Source organism: Aplysia californica, unplaced genomic scaffold (genome assembly GCF_000002075.1).
Source record: "Aplysia californica isolate F4 #8 unplaced genomic scaffold, AplCal3.0 scaffold00013, whole genome shotgun sequence".
Classification (NCBI taxonomy): Eukaryota; Metazoa; Mollusca; class Gastropoda; order Aplysiida; family Aplysiidae; genus Aplysia; species Aplysia californica.
Window position 1 is genome coordinate 2350150 of NW_004797283.1, and position 22384 is coordinate 2372533.

Consider the following 22384-nt stretch of genomic DNA (forward strand, 5'->3'; position numbering starts at 1 on the left):
TAGAGGTTAAGGTGTTGGCCTCTCATTCAAAGGTTCCGGGTTCGAATCCGGGTAGCGACCAAAACATTTTCTTCTCTAAAATTGTCTCCTTTCACCTCCTTTCCTGCTCTCTAGCAATGTTCTGTCGTCTGCTTTCGTCTCCTCTTTCTGCCCCCACCCCCTCACCCCATTTGCCCCCTCCTCTGGGCTCCTGACTCTTTCTGCAGCCTTTCTACTGCTACTCCATGGCTCCTCCTTACTGCTGTCTTTCAGCCACACCCCTGATCCTCTGGTAGGAAAGATCTACGCCTTGCCTTCTCGGACAAAGGCGAAAAATCTCGGAGGGCCCATGTGCAAGTTGCGCACGTTAAAAATAACTCGGTGGTCTAAAATCGATAAGAGCAGGTTTCCGTCGCCACCCTGGCAAAATTCAAACGTCCTACCAACTTAAAAAGTTGAATGTGCCCCACGCGCTTATATGACCTTATCCAGTTGCGAGCGCCGTAAAACACTTACCAAAAAAACCCCCAACCTAACAAGTAGAGTGACAAAACAGAGGAGTAATCTTGGATATTGGAATGGCACATTTTTTATTTAATCATAACAAACATAATAAAGAAAAGTATCACAAATATGTTGATCACCAAATAATAAAAAATAGAAGTGTGCATAAATAGGAAAAAATGTGTTCTCATGATGTACTATACGTGTTTTCTGCCACACACAACAAAATAAGAGATAAACCAAAGAACCTTGTATTCTAAAATGAGAGGGGTGCTGACAAAACGAGTTACTTCTTGCTATCTACAAATGGAGATACTGGCCAAAAATCAACACTAGGGTCAAATTGATTGATTTTCTTTAAAAGTATAACATGCCTGCTTTCATTATTTCATACTCATAAATTGGGCTCGAATCCGAGACGTAACTCATTTTTTCAGCACGCTTCAGAATTTGTTGATTTCAAGACCAATTATTGAATTAACCAGATTCAGATTCAATTAACAAGTGTGAGTTGGCCCTAGGGCTTAGCTCAAAGAGATAATACATTGCCAACATTTGCACTGCATGTCAAAATGAACAACAACAACAAAAAAAAAACCCTCCAAATTACTGGACACCTAAGGTAAAGATTTCATTCATTTTCCTAAACTATTAATTTAAACCTCCGCTTTCATAGATCAAACTTTAAAGGAATTCAACCAAGTGTTTAGAAGCAAACTAGCCTTGCTGTTTTCTGTTCAAATATTGGACCTTAAGTAAAAATATATACCTTTTCTAATCTTTCCTTTTTTTGATAATACATGAGTCACAGATGGTAAATAAAAAGCAGGCTGTCAATGTGAAAAATAAAATTATTTGTTTCTTTTTAACTTCTAATATGATGCACAGATGAACAATTCCAAATCTTAACATTAAACATGTTTTAATTTGTTACTATATATATATATATATCACAGAAAAAAATTGGCCTGCAAACAGCAAAGCTTTTCTCTTTCCTCGTGTCTTTTTTAGTTACAGTAGAGTAAAGAAATTTTGAATTAAAGTTGACATAATAGTATCAATCATACCATTTGCGCTAATTGGGGCATCAAACAACTACAGGTAAAAAACTTTTTTTTTAACCATCCCATTTGGGCCATGAATCATATATATTAAAATTATAAGCAAAAGCAAACTCCTCTATGTTTATTATTATTCTCCTCTTTAATTTGTGAGCTTTGCAACAAATATGGGTCAGTAGAGAGATCAAGAAAACATTGCAATGTGTACTTTACTCATCAAATACTGTCAGACAGCAGAACTGTACTGTAACTTAGTAAGTGTAGGGCCTACTTTTTTTTTTACGCTGCCAGTAAAGCAGAAAAAGCTCCTTCTTCCACAGAAGACATGCCCTTAGATATGGTGCACTACTTAAGAAAAAAGTCACCTATAAAGACAAATGAAAATCATGCTAGTTTCAAGAGTCCAACTCAAACAGAGTCAAAATTTATTCTACAAGAACATTCTTCATTTTTCAAATGGATTTTGACCACCCACAGTCATTATATTGTACATTCAAACTCTGTCACAGGCTTCTCACTCACTCAAACAAATTCAGCATTGTACAGTTAATGCAGTTAAGTCAGTAGGTCACAGACTTAACCTAATAGCTGTAGGGATAAGATTTATGACAAAAATGAACACAATATGGCACAATTTTGCATTCACATACATCCACTTTAAGTTGAACACAGACCTTACGATGCATATGTTGAAAAGATCACACAAAAGTATTGCTCTCATACTATAGTCAAAGGTCATTTGAAGAAAGACAACAAACTTGACTGGCCCTTAGATCGCTTGACCCCTTTTTTCTGGCTTGGAAGCTGGACATCCTGCTTTTGTCTGGAACGAAAAAGTAAGAAAGAATAATATATATATATATAAAATGAGTTCATATGTATTATTTCATCTTCTGATTAATGAGCGTATCACGTGACCACTGATACAAAACAGGAAAACATCACCTTTTCCACTGCTCAGTGCAAAATGACATCTGAGCTACCTGTCTCCCTCTGACACCAGACACAGAGACAAGGCAACAATACAACTACACAAAAGTAGAAGTAGAAGAGAATGTTCTCCTATCACTTCATGGCATATACTCTGGGAGAGAAAGATCATGCATCTCTTGATCAATTACAAAAACAAACAAAAAAAAGCAGATATCCAAACCAGCAGGAAAGTTTCTAATGTCAAATGATGAGTGGACTCTGTCACACAAAAATGTCAAACAGTATCAGGTGACAATGGCTGATAGACAGAAGGTCGCTGGGGTATATGCTCTTGAGCAAGTACAAGATGCATTAATTAACCCTGCATAAAAACAGTGAGCCACACTGCAGCAGCCAACAATGGTTAGGAATAGTATTTTGCATGTACACCTTTGTATATCCCATTGTAATTTTCTATAAGGACATAAAATGGTATAGGGGGCTCTCGTGGCCTAGAGGTTAAGGTGTTGGCCTCTCATTCAAAGGTCCCGGGTTCGAATCCGGGTAGCGACCGAAAAATTTTTCTTCTCTAAAATTGTCTCCTTTCACCTACTTTCCTGCTCTCAAGCAATATTGTGTCGTCTGCTTTCGTCTCCTCTTTCTGCCCCCACCCCCTCACCTCCTTTGCCCCCTCCTCTGGGCTCCTGACTCTTTCTGCAGCCTTTCTACTGCTACTCCTTGACTCCTCACAGCTGTCTTTCTGCCGCACCCCTGATCTTCTGCTAGGAAAGATCTACACCTAGCCTTCTCGGACAAAGGCGAAAAAATCTCGGAGGGCCCGTGTGCAAGTTGCGCACGTTAAAGATCCCTTGGTGGTCTAAAATCGATAAGAGTAGGCTTCGGCCGCCACCCGGGAAAAATTCAAAATTTCCTACCAACTAAAAGTATTAGGTGTGTCCCACGCGCTCATATGACCTTATGCAGTTGCGCGCGCCGTAAAACACTTACCCCAAAAAAAATTTTTTTTAATGGTATTTCTATTCTTTCTTTCTTTCCTTATAAAGAAGCCTTTAAACTATGAGGACAAAAATCGACAAGAAAGGTGTGGTCTCAGAAACATGTATTTATCGTATCGGGCATCTGATTCATCAAATTATGATTCACATTGTACAGTCACCTGATCGATAACAACAATGTACAGTCAGGATGATGATTACATAGCTCTGAGGAAGTATATTAGCCTTGGCCTATAAAGTAATTTAGACACTTAAAAAATAAAATAATGTAGCAGTTACATAAACATCCCTGTCAAAGTTTAACTTTGCAGCACTTATAGTTTAAGTAAGAGTTTAACATCACTTGCAACTTAATTGTATGCACAATGGCCATTTCACAAATCACTGGAATTTTAGAAGAATATTTAATTATCAAGGTAGGCCTATATTCCAATGCTTTTTCAGTTCCACAATGAGTACACAAAAGAACACTTGATCCACTTACGATTTACTAACATAAAAAAGAAAAGTATTTATTAACCAAACTTTACTATGATTCCATTAACCCTATTACTGTTGGTGGCAAACTTGCACCTGGGAAGGTCTTAGGAACAAAGGTGCATCTTTAATTACTTTAAACGTAAGTTTAGTTTTAGTAAATGTTTTACTGCACTTGCAACACAATAAGGTCATATAAGTGCCAAAGATTAGAGGTGTTACAAAAGAGTAACAAACACAAAAAAGAAGGAGGGGAGATAAAAAGGATAGAGGTTTGATAGGAAAGAAGAAGTAAACCACACCAGAACACCCGCCAACCACCCACTTTTAACGTAAGAAATGAGTACATTGGACAAATACAAAGACAAGAAAACTATATATATTTGGAAAGCTCTTTAAAAAAGTTATATCACACGCTGACAAAATTTATTATTTTGACATTTCGGCAAGGTCATGTGACCCTTAAAACCCAAGATGGCCGCCATAGTCAAACAGTAACAGTTACATGACTTGGGATCTCCCAAAATTAATGTTCTTAAGGGAAGGAGCGACCCTTGATTTTGCAGGTTTTGAGTCAGGCTATGCAAATTTTATGTTGGCAGATTTTTTAAGATCAACCATTTTTTGTCTAAAAATAGCATGGATACAATTGAGGAAGTGTTTATTCTTCTCGTAAATTGCATTTTAAAACATAAGGATGGATTAATATAGTGAATTTTCACAATAATTGTCGTTTTTCGCAAAATGTTATTTTTTTGCAGTTTTTTTTTCCCAAGTCCTTCCTTAGTTTTTGTACTTTAGACATGAAACTTTCAGGAAACATGGATGGCAAGGCTGCCATCAATGTAACTAAGAGATATTTGCAAAAGCAATAACACTTTTCCATTGGCAAGTGATTACGCAACCTAATTTTAGAAAACGTTTTTTATACTTTGTGAAAATTCTCTTTTTTTTTTCTTTTGCACTTATTGAAAAAAACTTGCTGTTACTCTGATAGGGTCTGGTTCAGGTATATTCTCACCAAATTTCGTCAGTAAATAAGAAAGCCTTCTGGATTTGAAATTCATTGTTTATTTTCAAGATGGCGGCCGTTTCCATAGCAACTGCTGTAGCTATGCCAAAATAAAATTGCGTATCAATAGATTTTACTTTGCCTAACTTATATGTGTACTCAGATTTGATCTTGGGCAACAAACATAGAAAATGGTCCTCATGGGTAGCTCCTCCTGTTAAGAAAACTGTTGCATACAAATGAAATCTTCACGGTGTTGGCTTTCCAAAAATATACTTTATATGGGTTCTTCTAAGTAAAAGTGCAAACCTTCTGAGCCGAGGACCGGACGAAGCCATTTTCACCGACTTGCAGAGTCGCACACACCGGGGTTTCGAAGACAAATAACAGACAATCTTTCGAGTTCCCCTGGCTCAAAAAGAGCTCTAATAACTAAAAGGAGTCATTCTTTTTAAAGTTAGCGCACTTCCCTTCAGCATCGGAGTATCCAGGGTTCACCAAAACCGTTTTCAGAAACTGCTGAGGACCAGACAAAGCCATTTTCACCGACCTGTAGAGTCACAGACATTGGGGGCTCTAAGACAAATAACGGACAATCTTTTTTATTCCTCTTGCTCAAAAAAAGTTCTGGTAACTACGAGAGGTCCTTCTTTCTAAAATTAGAGCACATTCGTTCAGCGTTGGTATTTCCAGGGTTCGTGTGGACCGCTTTCGGAAACTGCAGTAACAGTTTGGTGGCAAAGAAAATGCCGATCTCATAGGCACTTGACAGAAATTGGGCTAAAGGGACTGTGCTGAAAATAAACACCAAAGCATCAGTGCCGATGTCAAAAAGAATTCACTATGTACGCACTTTATTGTAATCAAAATATATTCTCACCTTTTCCTGTTGGTAGTCATATTCAAGTCAGAGGGGGTTGAGGACGATGTCGAAGCCATCTGAGACTCTTGATCTTGTAAAATATCCTTGATGGTTTGTTTGTTGAGACACAGGTCCACATGGTCATTGAACAAATCTAGAGGCCAGTTTCTCTTTTGCTGACAACAGATAGGACAACGCACAAGGTCTGGCTCCTCATTGGTAAACTCTGGAACAGCTTCTGAAGGGACTTTTGCAAAAAGAATATCACCTCTTTCAGGAACAGCTTCCTCATATTCCCCATCAATCACAACAACTGCCTCCGACTTTGAATTTTCAAATAAACTGCAACTGCTATCTTCACTTTCATCACAAACTTTAGGAGTTTGTTTTTCGTCAGCTTTGCGGACAAAGTTAAGAATGCTCACAGTTTGTTTACCCTTCCCTTGGCTGCCTTTCTTTGCAGTATGCCTCTTGGCTTCCAATAGACGTTTGACATCAAACTCACTACATCCATTATCATTTTGGTCCCACTTTTCTACATTTTGCATATCACAATCTGATGAGGTTATTGCGCAGTCATCATCTCCAGTACTCTCTATACAGTGAAAATCTCCCTCAACCACGTCAGATGTTCCTGCTAGTCCAGTTAAGTCGAGTCTGTCAGATGGCTTGTCTTCTACATCCACCTTTGCTGGTGCCGTCCCTGTCACCGAGTTTTTCTCCATCTGCCTTTGGAACATGCTGGTCAAGGTGCAACGACCACTGTCAGAACTTAGTTTGGACATTCTCACTCCTGGAACACAAAAATAGAAGAACTTTAGCAACAAGACAAAAGTCAGAATTCTAAAAATGCTTTTGGGTTTCAACCTTTTCTTCTTCTACATCACAAAAAGATGACCACATAAAGTCTAGGCATCAATGCTGGCTGCCAAGGACGCACAGTATTTTGTCACTTAAATAACCCTGAATACTTCAACTACGTGCCCACAACAAGACAAAACAATATAAAGCCACCCCCAAAAAAGTACAGGCTATCAGCAAATCCAATAAAATCAGACAGATTTCTGTCAGAATGGAAACAAAGAACAATCTTTCTAAAATTTCATCTTTATAAGCATTCACAGGAATGAGTGGATCGTCACCTATTCCACAGTCCAGCACTTAAAACAAGACACTGAAAAAAAAGTAGGGTACTTAATTAACAACTACAGAGAACTTGCTATTCACACAAATCAATAGACTGAAGAGCCAAATGCTGTGTACATTGTTGAAATAATGAAAGAACCTGCAACTGTCATTACATGGCCTTGGGAGTGAAGGGCAAAAACTCATAAATTGTAAATTTAAAAATCATGTCAAAGTGCTAAAAGGGATTGAAACTTATTTTCTGGTTTTATACAATTTTCACACGAATTGGTAGTAAAATGTATCGATTTCAAAGTTCTTTAAAAAAGTCAGTCACTTTCAATGATCTTGCTACATTATCACTTTGAGCACAGCAAAATACACTTGGGAGTGGTCACTAATAAAAGGCATCAAGGCTTAAAGCCGAAGCACCATATACATATACTCGATTTACCAGGAATCAGACACTCAGCCAGATTTCCAGTTCACCAATAATAGACAAGTGTCTAGACAAAACCTGGTCATACATTAAAAATAGTAAACCCCTCAGCTCTAAACGTCACATTCAGTGCAAATGGAAGACCCTATAAAATTATAGCCTTCAGGCAGCCACATTCCAATTTCAAAGGTACTCTAAATGTTTTCATACAGACTAGTGTACTTTCAGTTTAGGTAGGAATTAATTTTGAATTTAGCTCAGGTGGTGGCCAAAGCCTACATTTATCAATTTTAGGACCACCAAGGGATCTTTGATATGCTCAACTTGCACAGGTTATTTAAGATGGGGAGATTAAGTCTGACAAGGTTAAGATTGAGTACCCATGAGTCTGAGCCTCAGGGGCTGGGGAGCCTCAGCTTTCATTTCTGTCTTCAGAAGCTGTTTGGCCGCCTGGAATATTTTGTTCTCATCATTTGTGTCATATTGTAAAGTATGGCTACGGGTCTTCACTTCGAACGCCACGGTCTTGATTTTCAACGTCACTGTTTTCCCCTGCGAACGCAATAAAAAATTATTTTTAAAAAAATAATAAATAAGTTTTTAAAAAATAAATAATTGCTTTTTAAAAATTCTTCTAATGACAAATAAGCAAAAGAGGTATGATATCCATAACCTCATATGTAGAATAACTATTCTAAAAATGTTCTTTAGGTGCCAGGTCCACTGACAACATAGATGTTATACTCCAGCCGTTTCCGCTTTCTCTGCCAAGATATCTTTAATCACAATTGGTTAAAACTCAAGCATCACTTATTCAACTAATTTATTTTTAATATAAAAAACCCCAGCTCTCTTAACATCAAATCAGATCAAATCAGAAAGGACAGAAACCAGGATTTTTTTATGTCTTAGCACCTCTAAAGTAAGACAGTCAATCAGACAGAGAGACTGATACAGGGATGCTTCTCATGTTGCAACACAACAAATGATATCTAATCCAAAAGGAAGTAATGGCTATCTAAAATAGTTTATGTCTGTCCTTCCATGAGTGCAGCCATCATACATCCAAGTACAGTCAGAACAGTCTAAGATGGCCGGCCCCTCACTGTCGCAGAGAAAAAAGGCCATCTTAGAAGAGTGACCATCTCACTGTAAAAAATATGCAAGGGGGTAAATGGGAAGTAGCCATTTACACAAGTAAATTTCTGATACAGGTGGTCATTAGAGCAGGTTCGACTGTACGACCACGCTACTCACCACCAGGCGGTCCTCCTGCAAGTCTTCTGCCAGAGCACGACTCAGCTCTCTACACTTCTCGTACAGCTCCTCAGGCTGGTTCAGTTCGTTGAAGGTTCTTTCTGTACTCATGCTCTTTCTCTCGCCGTCCCTGAGGGGTACACAGTAAGACAGTGATCTCAAACGCAAAATTACGTAGGGGCCAGTGGACATTGGGTCTGGGTTTTTTCCCATAATATATACTTTCAGCTCTGCTGACTGCCATGTTAACCAGGCCACTTGCCTTGCAGTGGCGGTGGAACAAGACAGCAAGCTAAAGTACCTGTCATTACAATTCTGATTTTTTTCCCTTCTACCATTAAACACTAGCAAACTATTAAGCTCCATAACCAAGTATGGTCAGAACACTCTCTTCTACGTTCTATTAAAAAAAACAACAGGTCTTATTCTCATCACAATTTCAACAGTAAAACAAAACCCAAACATCAGTTTTAAGCTTCATGGTGGTCCCGGAAAATCTTTGCGACCCACAAAGAATCAAGATTTTCAGGACATAATTTTTATTCATGTGATCCCTTTTGATACAGAGGTTAAGTGAAACCAAGTGAAAGTATTCTCACCTCTCTATCAAGGTGGAGCCAAGGCCTAAGGATATCCTCATGAAGTAACGGAAAGATGTGGGTGAGAACAGGTGATAGAGCACACCTCTCTGTAGGTGCAGGTCGCTGCAGATGGATACACCAAGAGCTCCCAAGAGCTTTTCTGTCACTTTACCCACACCTGAAATCTTTTTTTTTTAAAAGAAACATTTATTCCTTCTAAAAAATTACACAGAAAAATCACATCATGCTATAAGTCTTTAAATTCCTTAAAATCTCAACTCTGTGAAAAAAAACCTGTTAAATCAAAGCCATTGCTACTAAAATGTTGAAGTAGATCTAGATCTATGCTTGAATATTTGAGATACTATCTGAGTTCCCTTTTTAAAAAAGGGTGCAATGTTAACCAGTACTTCTCACTGAATTTACAAATAAGTTTTTACACTTAAAAAATATAATTCAGAAAAAAGTGCATAAAGGAAACATTTTTTTTTTTAAGAAGCTCTATGTGAGAGGTATCGCAAGCCAAAAGCTTTCTAATTAAATATGAATTGATGAAATAATAAAAAAAGATCTACTTGGGAGCAAAACTTCAACAAGCCAATCAACCCTTAAAACCCTGACAAAAAGTGGGAGGGAATTTGACACTGGACCCATCAACTGTCCTAACCACGGTAAGGGAAAATTTGAGGAAGAATAGGGCGGATAGCGGTTCCCACACTCTAGGTAGATTGAAGGAGAGGGGGATCCAAAGAGGAGAGGGGAAACACAGCCATCTGTGCGGACCAGTCCAACGGATCTCCAACCAGATTATGATGGAGACTATAAGCAGACAGACTTTGGGATGGATCCTGAAGAGGGGGGGAAAGCAGAGATGGACATGTTCCGACTGCAGTGACCCCAACACAGTGGACATGTAAAACAAGTAAGTAAGACCCTGAATTCTTTTTTTTTCGTACCTCCCTAGAATCCTGAATTAAAATCGAGATACTAGAAAAAATCAGTTGGCTCATTGTTTTATTTACTGTGTCTTTAATAGTTGTTAGATTTTTTATTGAACTTTGAAAATGTTATGTATGGATGCACAGTCTCGACAAAATGGGAAAAGGTTAAAACACTGGTCTTTAGGACCAACTCTATGAGTAAAGTCGTGTGTGTGATCACTGACTCCACTGCAGTCAAAGCATCATTAGATCCAGTTGTACATTTAGCCTCTGGCAGCTCTAGTGGTGATCCCCTGCCTCTTCCACTATCATCAAAATCATCATCGGTGTCATGCAAAACATTGCAATCGTCTTCAACAGTCATATTTATCTATAATCTGACTCGGAGATCATCATTAAGGATAAAAAAATGTAAAAAATTTTGCAGCCTGTTGGGCCTGGCAGCGAAAAGTCACTTTATCTAATCTTTTTTTTAACTCGCAAAAATTCCAAACTTTTGAAGTAGAACTGCCCTGCCCTTACGACATTATCAAATCAATATTTTCTGCTAGCAACAGAGTCATCTGGAGTTACATCCCTGTTTCTAACACTGGGAATTAAACGATAAAGTTGGCTAGCGGTTACCAGCAGCATAGCGGCCAACTTTCCAAGATGCAAAACTAGAACACCCCAACGCGTGACGCTACTTCATCAAAAACCGCACACTGTTAGGATAAGTGATAGTGCCCCCTCCCTTTTTTTATATATACACTAACTACATTGTACTGCTTACCTTTTAGACATAATAAAATTTCACAGCTTATTATTATTAATGATAATGCCACTCAGTCAGTCCAGTGAAGCAGTTTATTGTGGCTTTACTGCTACTTTTGTAGCAGCAAAAGTAGCAGCTTTAGCCCTCTTGGGGAACACTGGTGAAAACTTTGTCTCAAAACAAGGGGTGGAGTCAGACTTTAAGATCAGAAGTCCAGCAAGCATGTCTGTGCTATGGGATCCCCTGAAATCAGTTTTGATTTTTCTCACTTGGCTAAATACGCACTCACAATATGAGTGAGGAATGGTGAGGAGTCCAAGTATGAAATGACCAAGTCTTTCAAATTTTTTTAACTCCTCAGAATATTTTGCCGAAAACATTGTTTGTGATTAGATTTAGCTTGCTTGAGCTCCATGATTTTGAATCTAATAGTATATTAGACTCATAGATCTAGATCTAGCAAACAGTATGCGACAGTCTAGGCAGTTCAAAATCAGAATCAACAGTTCTGTCTATCCGCCATTAGGCTATTCAAACTTGCGATGACCTACGACCCGGAGGGAGAATACAAAAAAACCCCCAAAAAATCTTTATGCCTAGGCCTAGACCTATCGCTATGCGAGGCATCGGCTGGGATTGTTACAGAATCCATTAACATCCTGTCACTCGAACCAAGTACCATAACAAGATAGTTCACTCCTCTCTTTGAGGAAATTAAAAAAGAGTGCTCAAAATTCGGTGGCACACTCTTTGAAAAAGTGCGGACTTTGCATTCAGTTACCCTACTTGTGTTAAAAACAATAAAAGTAAAACCAATTTATAAACTGTGCTATTTCTAATATAATTCTTCTGAAGAAATAATAGAGAGCTTCAAAACAAAGACTGCCACGCCTTCTGAACCAATGTGCAGACTTCCGAGGAAGCTTTTTTGGCTAGTGAACTATCTTGTTATGCACAGTCTTTGCTGGTAATGAGTACATCGATTCTTTCCACCAAGCAATTTGTCTATTGTTACGATACACGGTTCAGCGGGGCGGGATTTCGAGGCTTTACAGTGCAGACAATTTTTTTTTCCAGGAGACAATTTTCTTTTTCCCGGGAGGTGAAATCGTACCAGTTACGAAGTGGTTGGCTGCTATGCAGCAGAAAAGGAACATACAGCGTAAGCGGTTACCAGCGGTATAGGGTTTTAAGGGTTAAATTATACTTCTATCTAAAATAAGTTGAATGAAGTAACATAGCGTTCAACTTAGTAATGCTCAAACTTCAAAACTAAACTCTCTTTTCCAACTGACAATGAAAATTTTCACAGCCCAGAGTAAACTTTTAAAACTAGCAGAAAAATTTTTGTCCACTCAAGATTTAATTTGATTGGCATCAAGAGTACCTTCCGTATAGGCAGACTTTCCACAAAATTTGTGACTTCCTCCCTGCTTGGCTGAATGCGAAACTGTCCATTAGGCTTGTTTCTGTCAGAGCAGACTTTCGCCAACATCGTGTTAGGAGCAATACCTGAGGTAAAAACATATTGGAACAGAATATATACTGTTTGGTTAAGGGTTAAGCATAGACAAAAAGTTACAAACAGAATAGAGTGGAAAATTCTAATTGCGTGAGTCACATGTCACCCTCTAAAGTAAAGAACACTTAGAGAAATCATGACAGATCATTGTGAACATTTGTCCATTTGAACCTGCTCTGACTACCACCAGTCCAAGACAATCGTCAATACAAGTAACTGATTTCCACAGCCCCCTTACTTTTTTTTTTTTTCATCATAATGACACGGGTCAATCAAGGCTCAGAATGTTTGCAATTGGTCTTGATTCATTAAACAGGACAGCAAAAATGAGTTATTCCCCCGAAAAATTCATCCATCCCTATACACAGTTCCCACCCACGTTCGTGTAATTCTCTTTCTTCCAGTCCTGTTTACCGGTAGCATGTCACTCCATACGCTAGTCATAACCAGTTTCAGTGATCAAGAGACAGAAATCAGCAGTCAGGGGTGATAGTTACCATATTCATTCCCTACTCCATTCCAAATATATTTTTTTCATCTAAAGAAGGTTACTTTCCTACTTCACACTTATCTACATGCTCAGACACTTGTCTCGAAATACATTTTTTTTTTCATTGGCACAGGCACCATCATCATTAAGTTAATGCCTAGAACAGAATCCAATACTTCGAGGGATAAAGATGCAAAGAAACTGTACGAGAGAAATCACTACACAGTAAACAAACTAAAAGAAGTTGAACAGTTCCAAAGTATATTTATTATAAAATGCCTATCATAGAAAATGGGTCAATTATGTGACAACATGCCAATTCTAGGGTCAAACAACTTTGTCAAAATTACGATAAAGATCTTAAAAAGTAATGAGATTTAAAAGATCTATAAGGAATGGTTCCAGCAAAAGAAAAGATTTCATGTACCTGCACTTGCAGTCAGGAGAGTTCGTTGTTCAATACGATTTCTCATCTCCAGCACAGCATCTTCCGTGCTGACTCCATATACTTTGGCTTTGAAGGAGGGAAAACTTTTCTGGCACTCAGGACATATTTTAAATCTCTCTGAATTCTGACACAATTTTTCAATCACTGTAGATACTGAAAAATCTGAGAGTGTTCTCTCCTGTAATTCATCTGAGCTTACTAAAAGAGGTCGTAACACTTTATTTAAGTCACAAACACAAGCTGAATCTGCAGACGACTCAATGTTAGAGGCATCTAATACAGATCTTGGGCGCAGAAGAAATGTCCTATCTATAGCGGAAGAAGTAATTCGCCAGTCCAGATGAGACGTAAAATCCAGGTAAGCTTCATCTAAACTCATTGGACAGAAGTTCGGGTCATATGTAGCAAAGATTTCACGAATCAGATGACTGACAGCCGTGTACTTGGTGAAGTTTGGCTTGACCATTACAAGATCTGGGCAAAGCTTCAGTCCGATGAAACCAGGCATAGCAGCACGCACTCCAAATCGACGAGCAATATAATTTGAAGTGCTCTGCAAAACATAAAATTACAAGTAGATTCACAAGGCATGGTGGTAAACCACATAAAAAAGATGACAACTTTTGGTCATATTTATGACACAATACAAAACTTTTACTCATCATTAAGGAAGAAGGGTACTGCACCAAATTCATCAAGTCAGAAAATCAGATTCAAATACTGAACTCTTAATGATAATTAATCATTAACAGATTCGACTTTCATCTTAATGCTAAAATTGAATGACAGTAACTCACAAAACCACTACCAACCCAACACACTCATGGGTTACAAAATAAAGATGATAAAAAAGGACTGACAATGGAGGAAATAAGGAACGGAACTAAAAATCTAACAATTACAGCATATTTGATTACCCTTGGCTATCGCTACAAGCTGCGCTAATAAAGGTAAATTGTACATCATGCTTATTATTATGAAAAGGCAATACTCTTTCTGACGGAAAGTAGGAAGTGCTAGAGACTTTGACTATGTAAAGTGTTTTAAAATTCATACCAACATCCCCATGCCTCCAACAGCCATTGGTTTATTTCTGAGCCTTGGATCATCCCTCATCTCCACAGCAGCGTAAAATGCATCCATGTCTACGTGGACAATTGTGTGCGATAAATCATATCTTTGGTTTAAGTTTTCTATAATGCGATCTGCCTTGAAAAAGAAATAAACAAATAACTAAGATTAAAAGCACATTTCAGAAAATTTCCATATGAAAAATGATACAATATATTTGACTCTGCTCTACGAACAATGATGATATTCTATTTAGCCAGGAATTTTGAGTTTTGAAATGGTACAGAATATTCAGCATAAGAAAACAAAATCAAAGCAAAAATGTTTTAAGCAGAAAGGTGAAGTGATTATTAGGTTCCAAGTTCTGATGAACAGAATGAGCAATGGTTGAGGCGGTTGCATTTTATTTCACAGAGACTGGTCACTTTTCAAAGTTATTCAAAGTTTAAAAGAGATATTATATCTGATCGAGTATGTATAAATGGCTTCTGAAATAATGTAAGCCTCTAAGTCAGGTTTGCTGTCAAATGGAAAGTGAGGAACTCCACTGTTCTTCCACACCCTCTATATAACTTATAAGGTTAAAAAAAATTACTTTTATTTTCTTGCTACATCAAAGTTATGCAGCATCAAATATTTTAAACTCTTCATCCCACTATATCAGGGCCCTCTTTTCGTATGAAATCTAAAAGCGACATCTACATGACTAAATTGGTCAATAAATCAAAACAAGTGAACCCATTTTGATACGTTTTCATCAAAAGAATGAATGAACTGGTACAAGAAACCTGTTTTCGGAAACTACTGAAAACTAATTTTACGTTGAAGTCATCATAAAGGAATGCGCCAGAGCTGCTGCCAACAGCTCAATGGCACAGGCGTTCTGACCATGGGCCGGTGGGAGCAGCTTACTGGAGATGGAGTTAAAAGATCAAACAAGGCTAATGTTTTGCACAGAGTGACACTTGGATAAAAATACAAGGTCCTAAGACTTTCACAACACACAACTGTGACAACGTGAAACTCCAACCTCTCTTATGCCTTCCTGTAGTTTTCCAGGCGTGAGTTTATCCATTTGAAACTGTTGCTCCTTTATTCTCAAGTTCAGTTGCTCCTCCTTCTTTCTTTCATTCTCATAAAATTTGGATCCTGTAAAATGTTTGCATTGATAGCTAAAGAGTAGTGTATCAACATTCATGATTACAACATCATAACAGTCATTAAATGCAAGGCAGAAAATAACAGGGACAGACAGACACAACAGAAAGATAGTAAAGAATTATGATCGACCAGAAGCACCCTCGATAACAATCTGTTCCCCTGCAAAGTAAGAAAAAAAAAACTACAAAGGTACAAAAGAGCATAATAGAGAGACATTGATATAAATACTCAGTAGTAACATATTACGCTCTGATAATAAAAAACGTTTAGTTATAGTACATCTAAATGAATCAGACAGACAAAACAAAAATACAAAGATTAATACAAGCAGAAAGTGTACAGATACACAAGACATGACCTTACCTTTCGAAGCCTCATAAATTATCTGGTTTATTTTCTCTTTGTCCAGACCCTCCATGCCAGCCTTGTTGTCATTGAGTACCATTCGACTCATGAGACTAGAGCTGCTGTTACTTTTGCCTCTCTCAGGTATACTTTCATTAGCTGCAGATATTGTCGAGGACCCTGTAGCATGATGGGCAACACTTGAGGTAGAAGGTACTTCTGATGTTAATGCATCCATTTTAAATCTTTACTTTTCAAATGTAAAGATATTGAAGCAAATACAACGGTGCAACCTGAAAAGAAAAAGAGCAATGTCACACAAAACAAAAAAGTAAGATAAAAAGGTCCTGCTTTCTAACGGAGTTTAAAATACCACAAAAAGTAGTTAGGCCTACAGAAAAGAATTCACTCTGAAAAACTAAAAGGAAAGGTTTACAAGACATTTTGATAAAAACTATCAATTAGGGAAAAAGCAAAGAAACATGAAGAAACAGGCACCATAGATGTATATCAAAATATCGTTGAACCTGCACAATATGGCCAACGGCCACCTGTACAAATAGCCACTTTCCATTTCCCCCCTTGCGTTTTTTCTCTCTATATATAATTTCACAAAGTATAATTAATTTATCAATGGTCACCTGTACAACGTGACCACAGCCACCCTATTTTATCTCCCAAAAACAAAAAAACCTGTCTAAGAACGGCCACACAAATCTTTCTTTGCCCGACATTGTGTCATAAATTAAGTATTGGCTCCCGACGCTGGTATACGAGCCATCCATTCACCTCCTGTCATTGTTGTTAGTCCCTCCTATGTCCGACCATGTAGGTAGGCCCCATCCACTGTTTTCCAAATTAACCACTGGATAACAATAAATTTTCAGCTGCTGGTGAGGGAAGCATGAGGTGTCATAACCTACAAGTACAAGCCCAACCCACAACTCACAAATCGTAAGTGAGGTGACCCGTCACTGTTTACCCAGTCTTTAAATGGACATGAACAGGAAGCGTCATTCATTCTCCAAGTGGTGGCGACCCATTAGTTAAATTTTACCTTCTCGTCTGACTAGTTTCATACTGTTTTACATTGCACACTGTCTTCATCATTTGATACACTTTGTAGAATTTAACAGTTTATTACAGCAGTCCTGCCTGAGACTTCGTTGTGTGAACAAAAATGCTTCACACATTCAGATAAATCCAGCCGTTGACGATGGCATCAATGTAGAAATGTAACCCATGTCTGAGCCTACAACCAACTATAGTGGGGAACTCAGAAGGGAATGTTAAAAAAAAACAATATCAACCCCCTGAAAAACCAGTAAAGCAACAACAACAATAAACTCCCCTCCCCCCCCCCCCCCCCGGACCCCCTGAAAAAAAATCCCATTTAGATTACCCTTAGTCTAATTAGTCCTAAGCAGGTTGAGACCTCAGAAGGGAATGACCAGGAATGATTTGTTTTCTTCAGTTTCATCAGTATCAGTCCTGCCTTCTAAATCTAAGACGGACATTTGTCTCAGACGTCCACTTTTTCACTCAACAATGGGTGGCAGTCTTGCTGTAGGTTCGACAGTACTCAGTGCACCTTTAGGCATGACAACCTATAAAAGTTAGGAAAATTTTGTTTAGCTTATTAGGATAATTAGGCTTATTTGGGCTTTGATTCAAACTTAGAGTGAGAACTTAGACTAAGTATAATAATGGTGTATTGATCTCGACCGTGCAGACAATAGACAGTAGTTGTGCGTCGTGTTCTAGGAACTAGTCTATCTAGGCTGTCTAAGCTTCTTTCGATGAATGACAGTCTTGCTGGATCTGTGGAATATTATTCTAAGGCTTGAATGAAAATATAGATTGAGAAAAATAAATATATATATATCGAAAAAATCAAATCATAGATCTAGAGGGGATTCTAGATCTATATTATTATTATTAATATTTAATTTTTTTAAATCCAGACCCTGTTCTAAAAAAAAAAGCAAAATTTAGGGACCTCAGTCATATCGTCACACAGTCATTTCATCACACCGGTGCAGTCAAGACGTCACACCCCAAATCCACAAGGTTAAATGGAGATCATGATCATTTCGTAGCACGCATTCAAACACGCATTGTCATGGCAATCGCAAATCACAATTTTCGGGGGAGGGTTGGGGCTGTGCAAGTCATTGTGCCTACCTGATCAGCTACACAGTTCATTAATAGGCCTATTGACACTATTGACAATATTATATCGAAATTAAATCGAATTAGATTTTAACAAAGTCAGTTTTTAAAAGTATGTTTGATGTGAGGTGTGGTGATAGGCAAGATCATAATATTAATTATAAATTATATTTGTTAAAAATAAAATAGCTAATTGAAACATACGGTACTGCAATTTTGCTAAAAGCTAGACCTTTACTTTCAAATAAAGCCTCACTAACTCTACCACACATTATTTTTCCCATATTTTAAAAACTATTGTTCTTATTGAACAGTATTTTAAACTTGTACAAGATATGATTTACGAATCATCATCATCCAGTACCAGATCTGCGACAGACATCGGCGATCATGGTTCTCCATTCATTCCTTTGCTTGGATGCTCTTAAAAAAGCCCCGTTTCCCTGATCTTTCCCTGTTTCCCATTTGTTTACGTTCCCTAAGTACTAAGTAGGTTGACTGGGCCTACCCCTACCTCGTTTGCCTTCAATTTTGCCAGTGAGAGCTAGATGTTTGGACCCTGTCTATTCATGGACTTCATCAAAGCACTACCTACCTCATTTGATTTCTTTTCCTTCCATGATACTCAGTGCAGTCTCCTACTCCTAGTATAAGAAACCGCATTTCTGTCGCTTCAATGTATTTGTACTCTATCTTTGATATGGTGCGGTGGGTGCGAGCAGTGAATCGATTCAGAGTTGTTCCCATATAGGCCTATATAGCTTCAACTCAGTTCATAGGTCATTGATGGTGCTAAGAATAGATGGGAGTCTCTAAGCCTAGGGTGAAAGGTAGAGTTAGGAAGGCTTGTCTGTCGTTCAGCCATTGAGATGCTGCGTGATTGAAAGGGGGTGGGGGCTAAGGGGTGTCGGTCTGTCTACTGGGGGTGGGTGAGGGCAGGGTGTGCACTCGGTGACGGCGCGTGTGACGAGCGGAGGGGTAATGTATTAATGAATGGGAAAACACAGGAAGTGTAGCCAGTCAATGGAGGCAACACATAGCGTAGACAGTTAAGTTAATTGTTCAGGTGGCTACTTCTAACCCCCGGTGTCGGTAACGCTAGTTTTATATCCAAGCTAGGCCAACACGATCGGGCTGTAGACTGTAGAGGCAATGTGATCAGGGCGCTCATACTAGACTATGATTGGTTTTGGACTTTGGAGCGTGTTGATGCATGACCTGCCAATGCGTTTGTTGTACGCTCGACTGTCTTAATTTCTTGACTTACTTCTGTTTAAGAGAGAGAGAGAGAGAGAGAGAGAGAGAGAGAGAGAGAGAGAGAGAGAGAGAGAGGGGGGGTGAGAGAGAGAGGGAGAGAGAGAGAGAGAAAAATAAAAAAGAGAGAACAACAATCACTTCGAAGACAAAGTATAATACGGTTTGTTTGATGACTGAGAAAGCTTTCACTTCACTTCAGGCATATGATATAATATATGGCTACTAGATCTAGATCTAGATCTAGATCTAGTAGATCTACCTAGATCTAGATCTAGATCTAAAATCTAGGGGAGGACTTCCGTAACGAGCGACCACTATGGAGACAGAGTAGAATTGAGGGCTAGGGGTAGGAGGGACTACGTACGGTTCTAGCCTAGGGGCCTAGGGCAGGGGTAGGGTTAGGGTTAGGGTTAGGGTTAGGGTTAGGGTTAGGGTTAGGGTTTGGGATTCAGGAGTTGACACTTTATTTTGTTTGTTGGGGTGGTCGCTCGTTACGGAATCTAGTACTGGCGTTTCAAATAGCATTGGGGGAGCTATTCAGAACACGACGTTTCATAGCACGGGAGCTAAACTATTCAGTATTCAGACTTAGAACGCGGCGTTTCCCAGGGCAAGCCCCCCTGAAAACCCCCTGCTCTTGAGTCGTCTTGACTTTACTTTAACGAACGAAACTTCAAAATCACCCTACCTCTCGAACATAGCCTACTCAGCATAAAGTCAAGTAACTAGATTTTGAATATAAAGTTCAACTTCAACTTGGACCGTCTTGGAATACAATACAATCACTGTCAGAAATAAACAAGCGGAGCACCCGCTAATTTTGAGCACACACAGAACACGGAAATTTGAGTAGAGCAAAACTTTGAGTTTGCGAATGAAGAGCGAATGTTTACAATAATAGAACCTAAGAGTGATCTCCCCCTGATGATCTTCTGCCATAAAAGTTTTGATTATGTAGCCCTAGTTAGCTTTGATTTTACGGGAAAAACAATGGAGCATGAAACCGATGAAACCTTCAAGACTAGGAGAAGGTTTGCCGATTTCGCTTTTTGTAGACGTAGAGACCTCGCCTCAACCCTTGGGTATTGCCTCTATATTCAGATCTAGCTGTAAACGCTGTTGTTAACCCTGTCCAGACCAATCCTTACAGCTGCGTCTGTATCTGCTGAAGAAATCTGAAATGCCCTCGCTTTTTTCATAATTTCCCTTTCAGTTTCATTAGAATCTACTTTCACTCTGACTCAGTGACTGGGACAAGACGTGTCTTAGTCTTTCCTTTGATTGGCGCTACCATTAATCATGATAAACGAAAGGCAATCTTGGATTGCAATTTATAATTACACAAGGCAGACAAAAACGACGTTTTTGAGTCTGGGTTTGCTGTGAACTATTTAAATAACTAGTCTTGGCTGCCGCTAGACTATTCCGCCACTGTGAGAAAAGATTAAAAATATAAATAATTCCCACCTCTATGGCATGTTGGGAAGTATAAAGATATTTTACTCCCCCCCCCCCCCCCCCCCCCACCCTCTGGGAATAGAAGAAAATTTTGTTCCCGCCCGAGTGGGAATAGTTCAGAAGAAAACTAGCGTAGAGAATTTTATTTTCCTTGTGAACCTTCTGCCATTTTCTTTTACTCTTAGAAAGACTTCAAGAAGGCGTCTGTGTGTGTGTTCTTGTGTGTATGATTTAGTTTTACTTTATATTCATATTTTTGGCCTTTTTCTTTTCTTTCAGTGAAATTGATTTGATATCATGACAGAAAGCATTCAAAAGCTAAACGTGACAATTTTCCTGTGAGCAGCACTCTCGTTTGAATATGTGCTCAATATTTCCAGACCCAAATTGTAGGGCTTTCTAGATCTAAATCTAGATCAAGATTCTGCCAGTGGAAAATTTTTTATTCTCACCCCAGGTTTAGAGGTTGGCCTTCAACCTGTATTACATCTTATAAAACTAGATCTAGATCTAGATAGATCTTAAGGGGGCTCTCGTGGCCAAGAGGAAGGTGTTCGCCTCTCATTCAAAGGTCCTGGGTTCGAATCCGAGTTGTGACGGAAAAATGTTCTTCCCTAAAATACCCCCTTAACATTTTGCGCTCACTTGGCGCAAATGGCGCAATGTGAATATGCACCGATGAAAATTTTCTGTTCCGGTCTCCTGGCGCAGTCACCAGGCCTGTGACCAGATGCATGGGGTATTTTGTACTGCTGGCTGTGTGAGTGCAAAGTGTAAAAAGTTATTTTTAGAAAAAAATTTAAATCTTTGGGCTTACATTTCTGCTGTTTTCACCCATAATTTGATGTTTTGCAGTTGTTAAAAATTTTCTTGAAAATAACTGATTTGCAACAGTTCAAGAGTGGCGTGTACATGTGTGTGATCTACATTTCACAGCATTTTCAGCCTCTTCTAGTCATTCAAGTTGAAGTTGTTAATGCTTTAGATTTAGGTTTAAGTTAGAAAAAATATAGTGCCTCTCCCTTAAAAATTTGACTCTTTGAGCCTGATTCAAAAGGCCATTCTCTCCTTTTCTTTTGTGACAAATGTTTCTTTGTAAGTCCCCTAATCATATTGCCATGGTACTGACATTAGGCATCTTTGTGCCAAGGTAACTAAAACAGCTTTGTCTCTAGAATAGTTTGAAATGTCCGAGCCGTCAGAAAGAAGACTTTTTGCTCAAAATGCTCATTGCACAACTTGTCCTTTTTTAAAATTTTGGTAAGTATGTTTTACTCGCAACTAAGGTCATATATGAGCGTGCGGGACACATTAAACATTTTCAGTTGGTAGGAAATTTTGAATTTTGCTCGGGTGGCGGCCGAAGTCTACTCTTTTATCGATTTTGAACCTCCAAGGGATCTTAAGAACGTGCACAACTTGCACACGGGACCTCCAAGGTTTTTCGCCCTTGTCTAAGAAAGCTAGGTGTAAATCTTTCCTACCAGAAGATCAGGGGTGTGGCTGAAAGACAGCAGTATGAAGGAACCAGGGAGTAGCA

The 22384-nt window shown here is 38.7% G+C and overlaps 2 protein-coding genes across 5 annotated transcripts in view; one reads left to right on the plus strand and one right to left on the minus strand.

Annotated features, from left to right (window-relative positions):
• Nucleotides 1-549: 549 nt before the first annotated feature.
• LOC101852896 (DNA polymerase kappa) lies at nt 550-20247 on the minus strand. 3 transcript variants are annotated; one of them, XM_035970726.1, is made up of 12 exons: nt 20075-20247; nt 18725-19001; nt 15976-16250; nt 15482-15600; nt 14437-14589; nt 13360-13933; nt 12308-12432; nt 9244-9410; nt 8645-8774; nt 7768-7939; nt 5842-6616; nt 550-2367 (listed from the first exon to the last, which is right to left on the minus strand). In XM_035970726.1, exons 3-12 carry the CDS (start codon nt 16193-16195, stop codon nt 2280-2282), a joined length of 2523 nt encoding a protein of 840 aa, XP_035826619.1. In that variant the 5' UTR covers nt 16196-16250; nt 18725-19001; nt 20075-20247; the 3' UTR covers nt 550-2279. The 3 variants fall into 3 exon arrangements, with proteins under 3 accessions (XP_035826619.1, XP_005090219.1, XP_035826622.1); XM_005090162.3 differs by lacking the exon at nt 18725-19001; XM_035970729.1 differs by lacking the exons at nt 14437-14589; nt 18725-19001.
• An 87-nt stretch (nt 20248-20334) lies between these two features.
• The window catches only part of LOC101853661, a 61691-nt gene continuing 59641 nt past the window's right edge, over nt 20335-22384 (plus strand). For both annotated transcript variants that reach the window (XM_005090166.3, XM_013084717.2), the window contains exon 1: nt 20335-20417. The gene's annotated coding sequence lies outside the window, so the exon portion shown is untranslated. The remainder of the gene's footprint in view (nt 20418-22384) is intronic.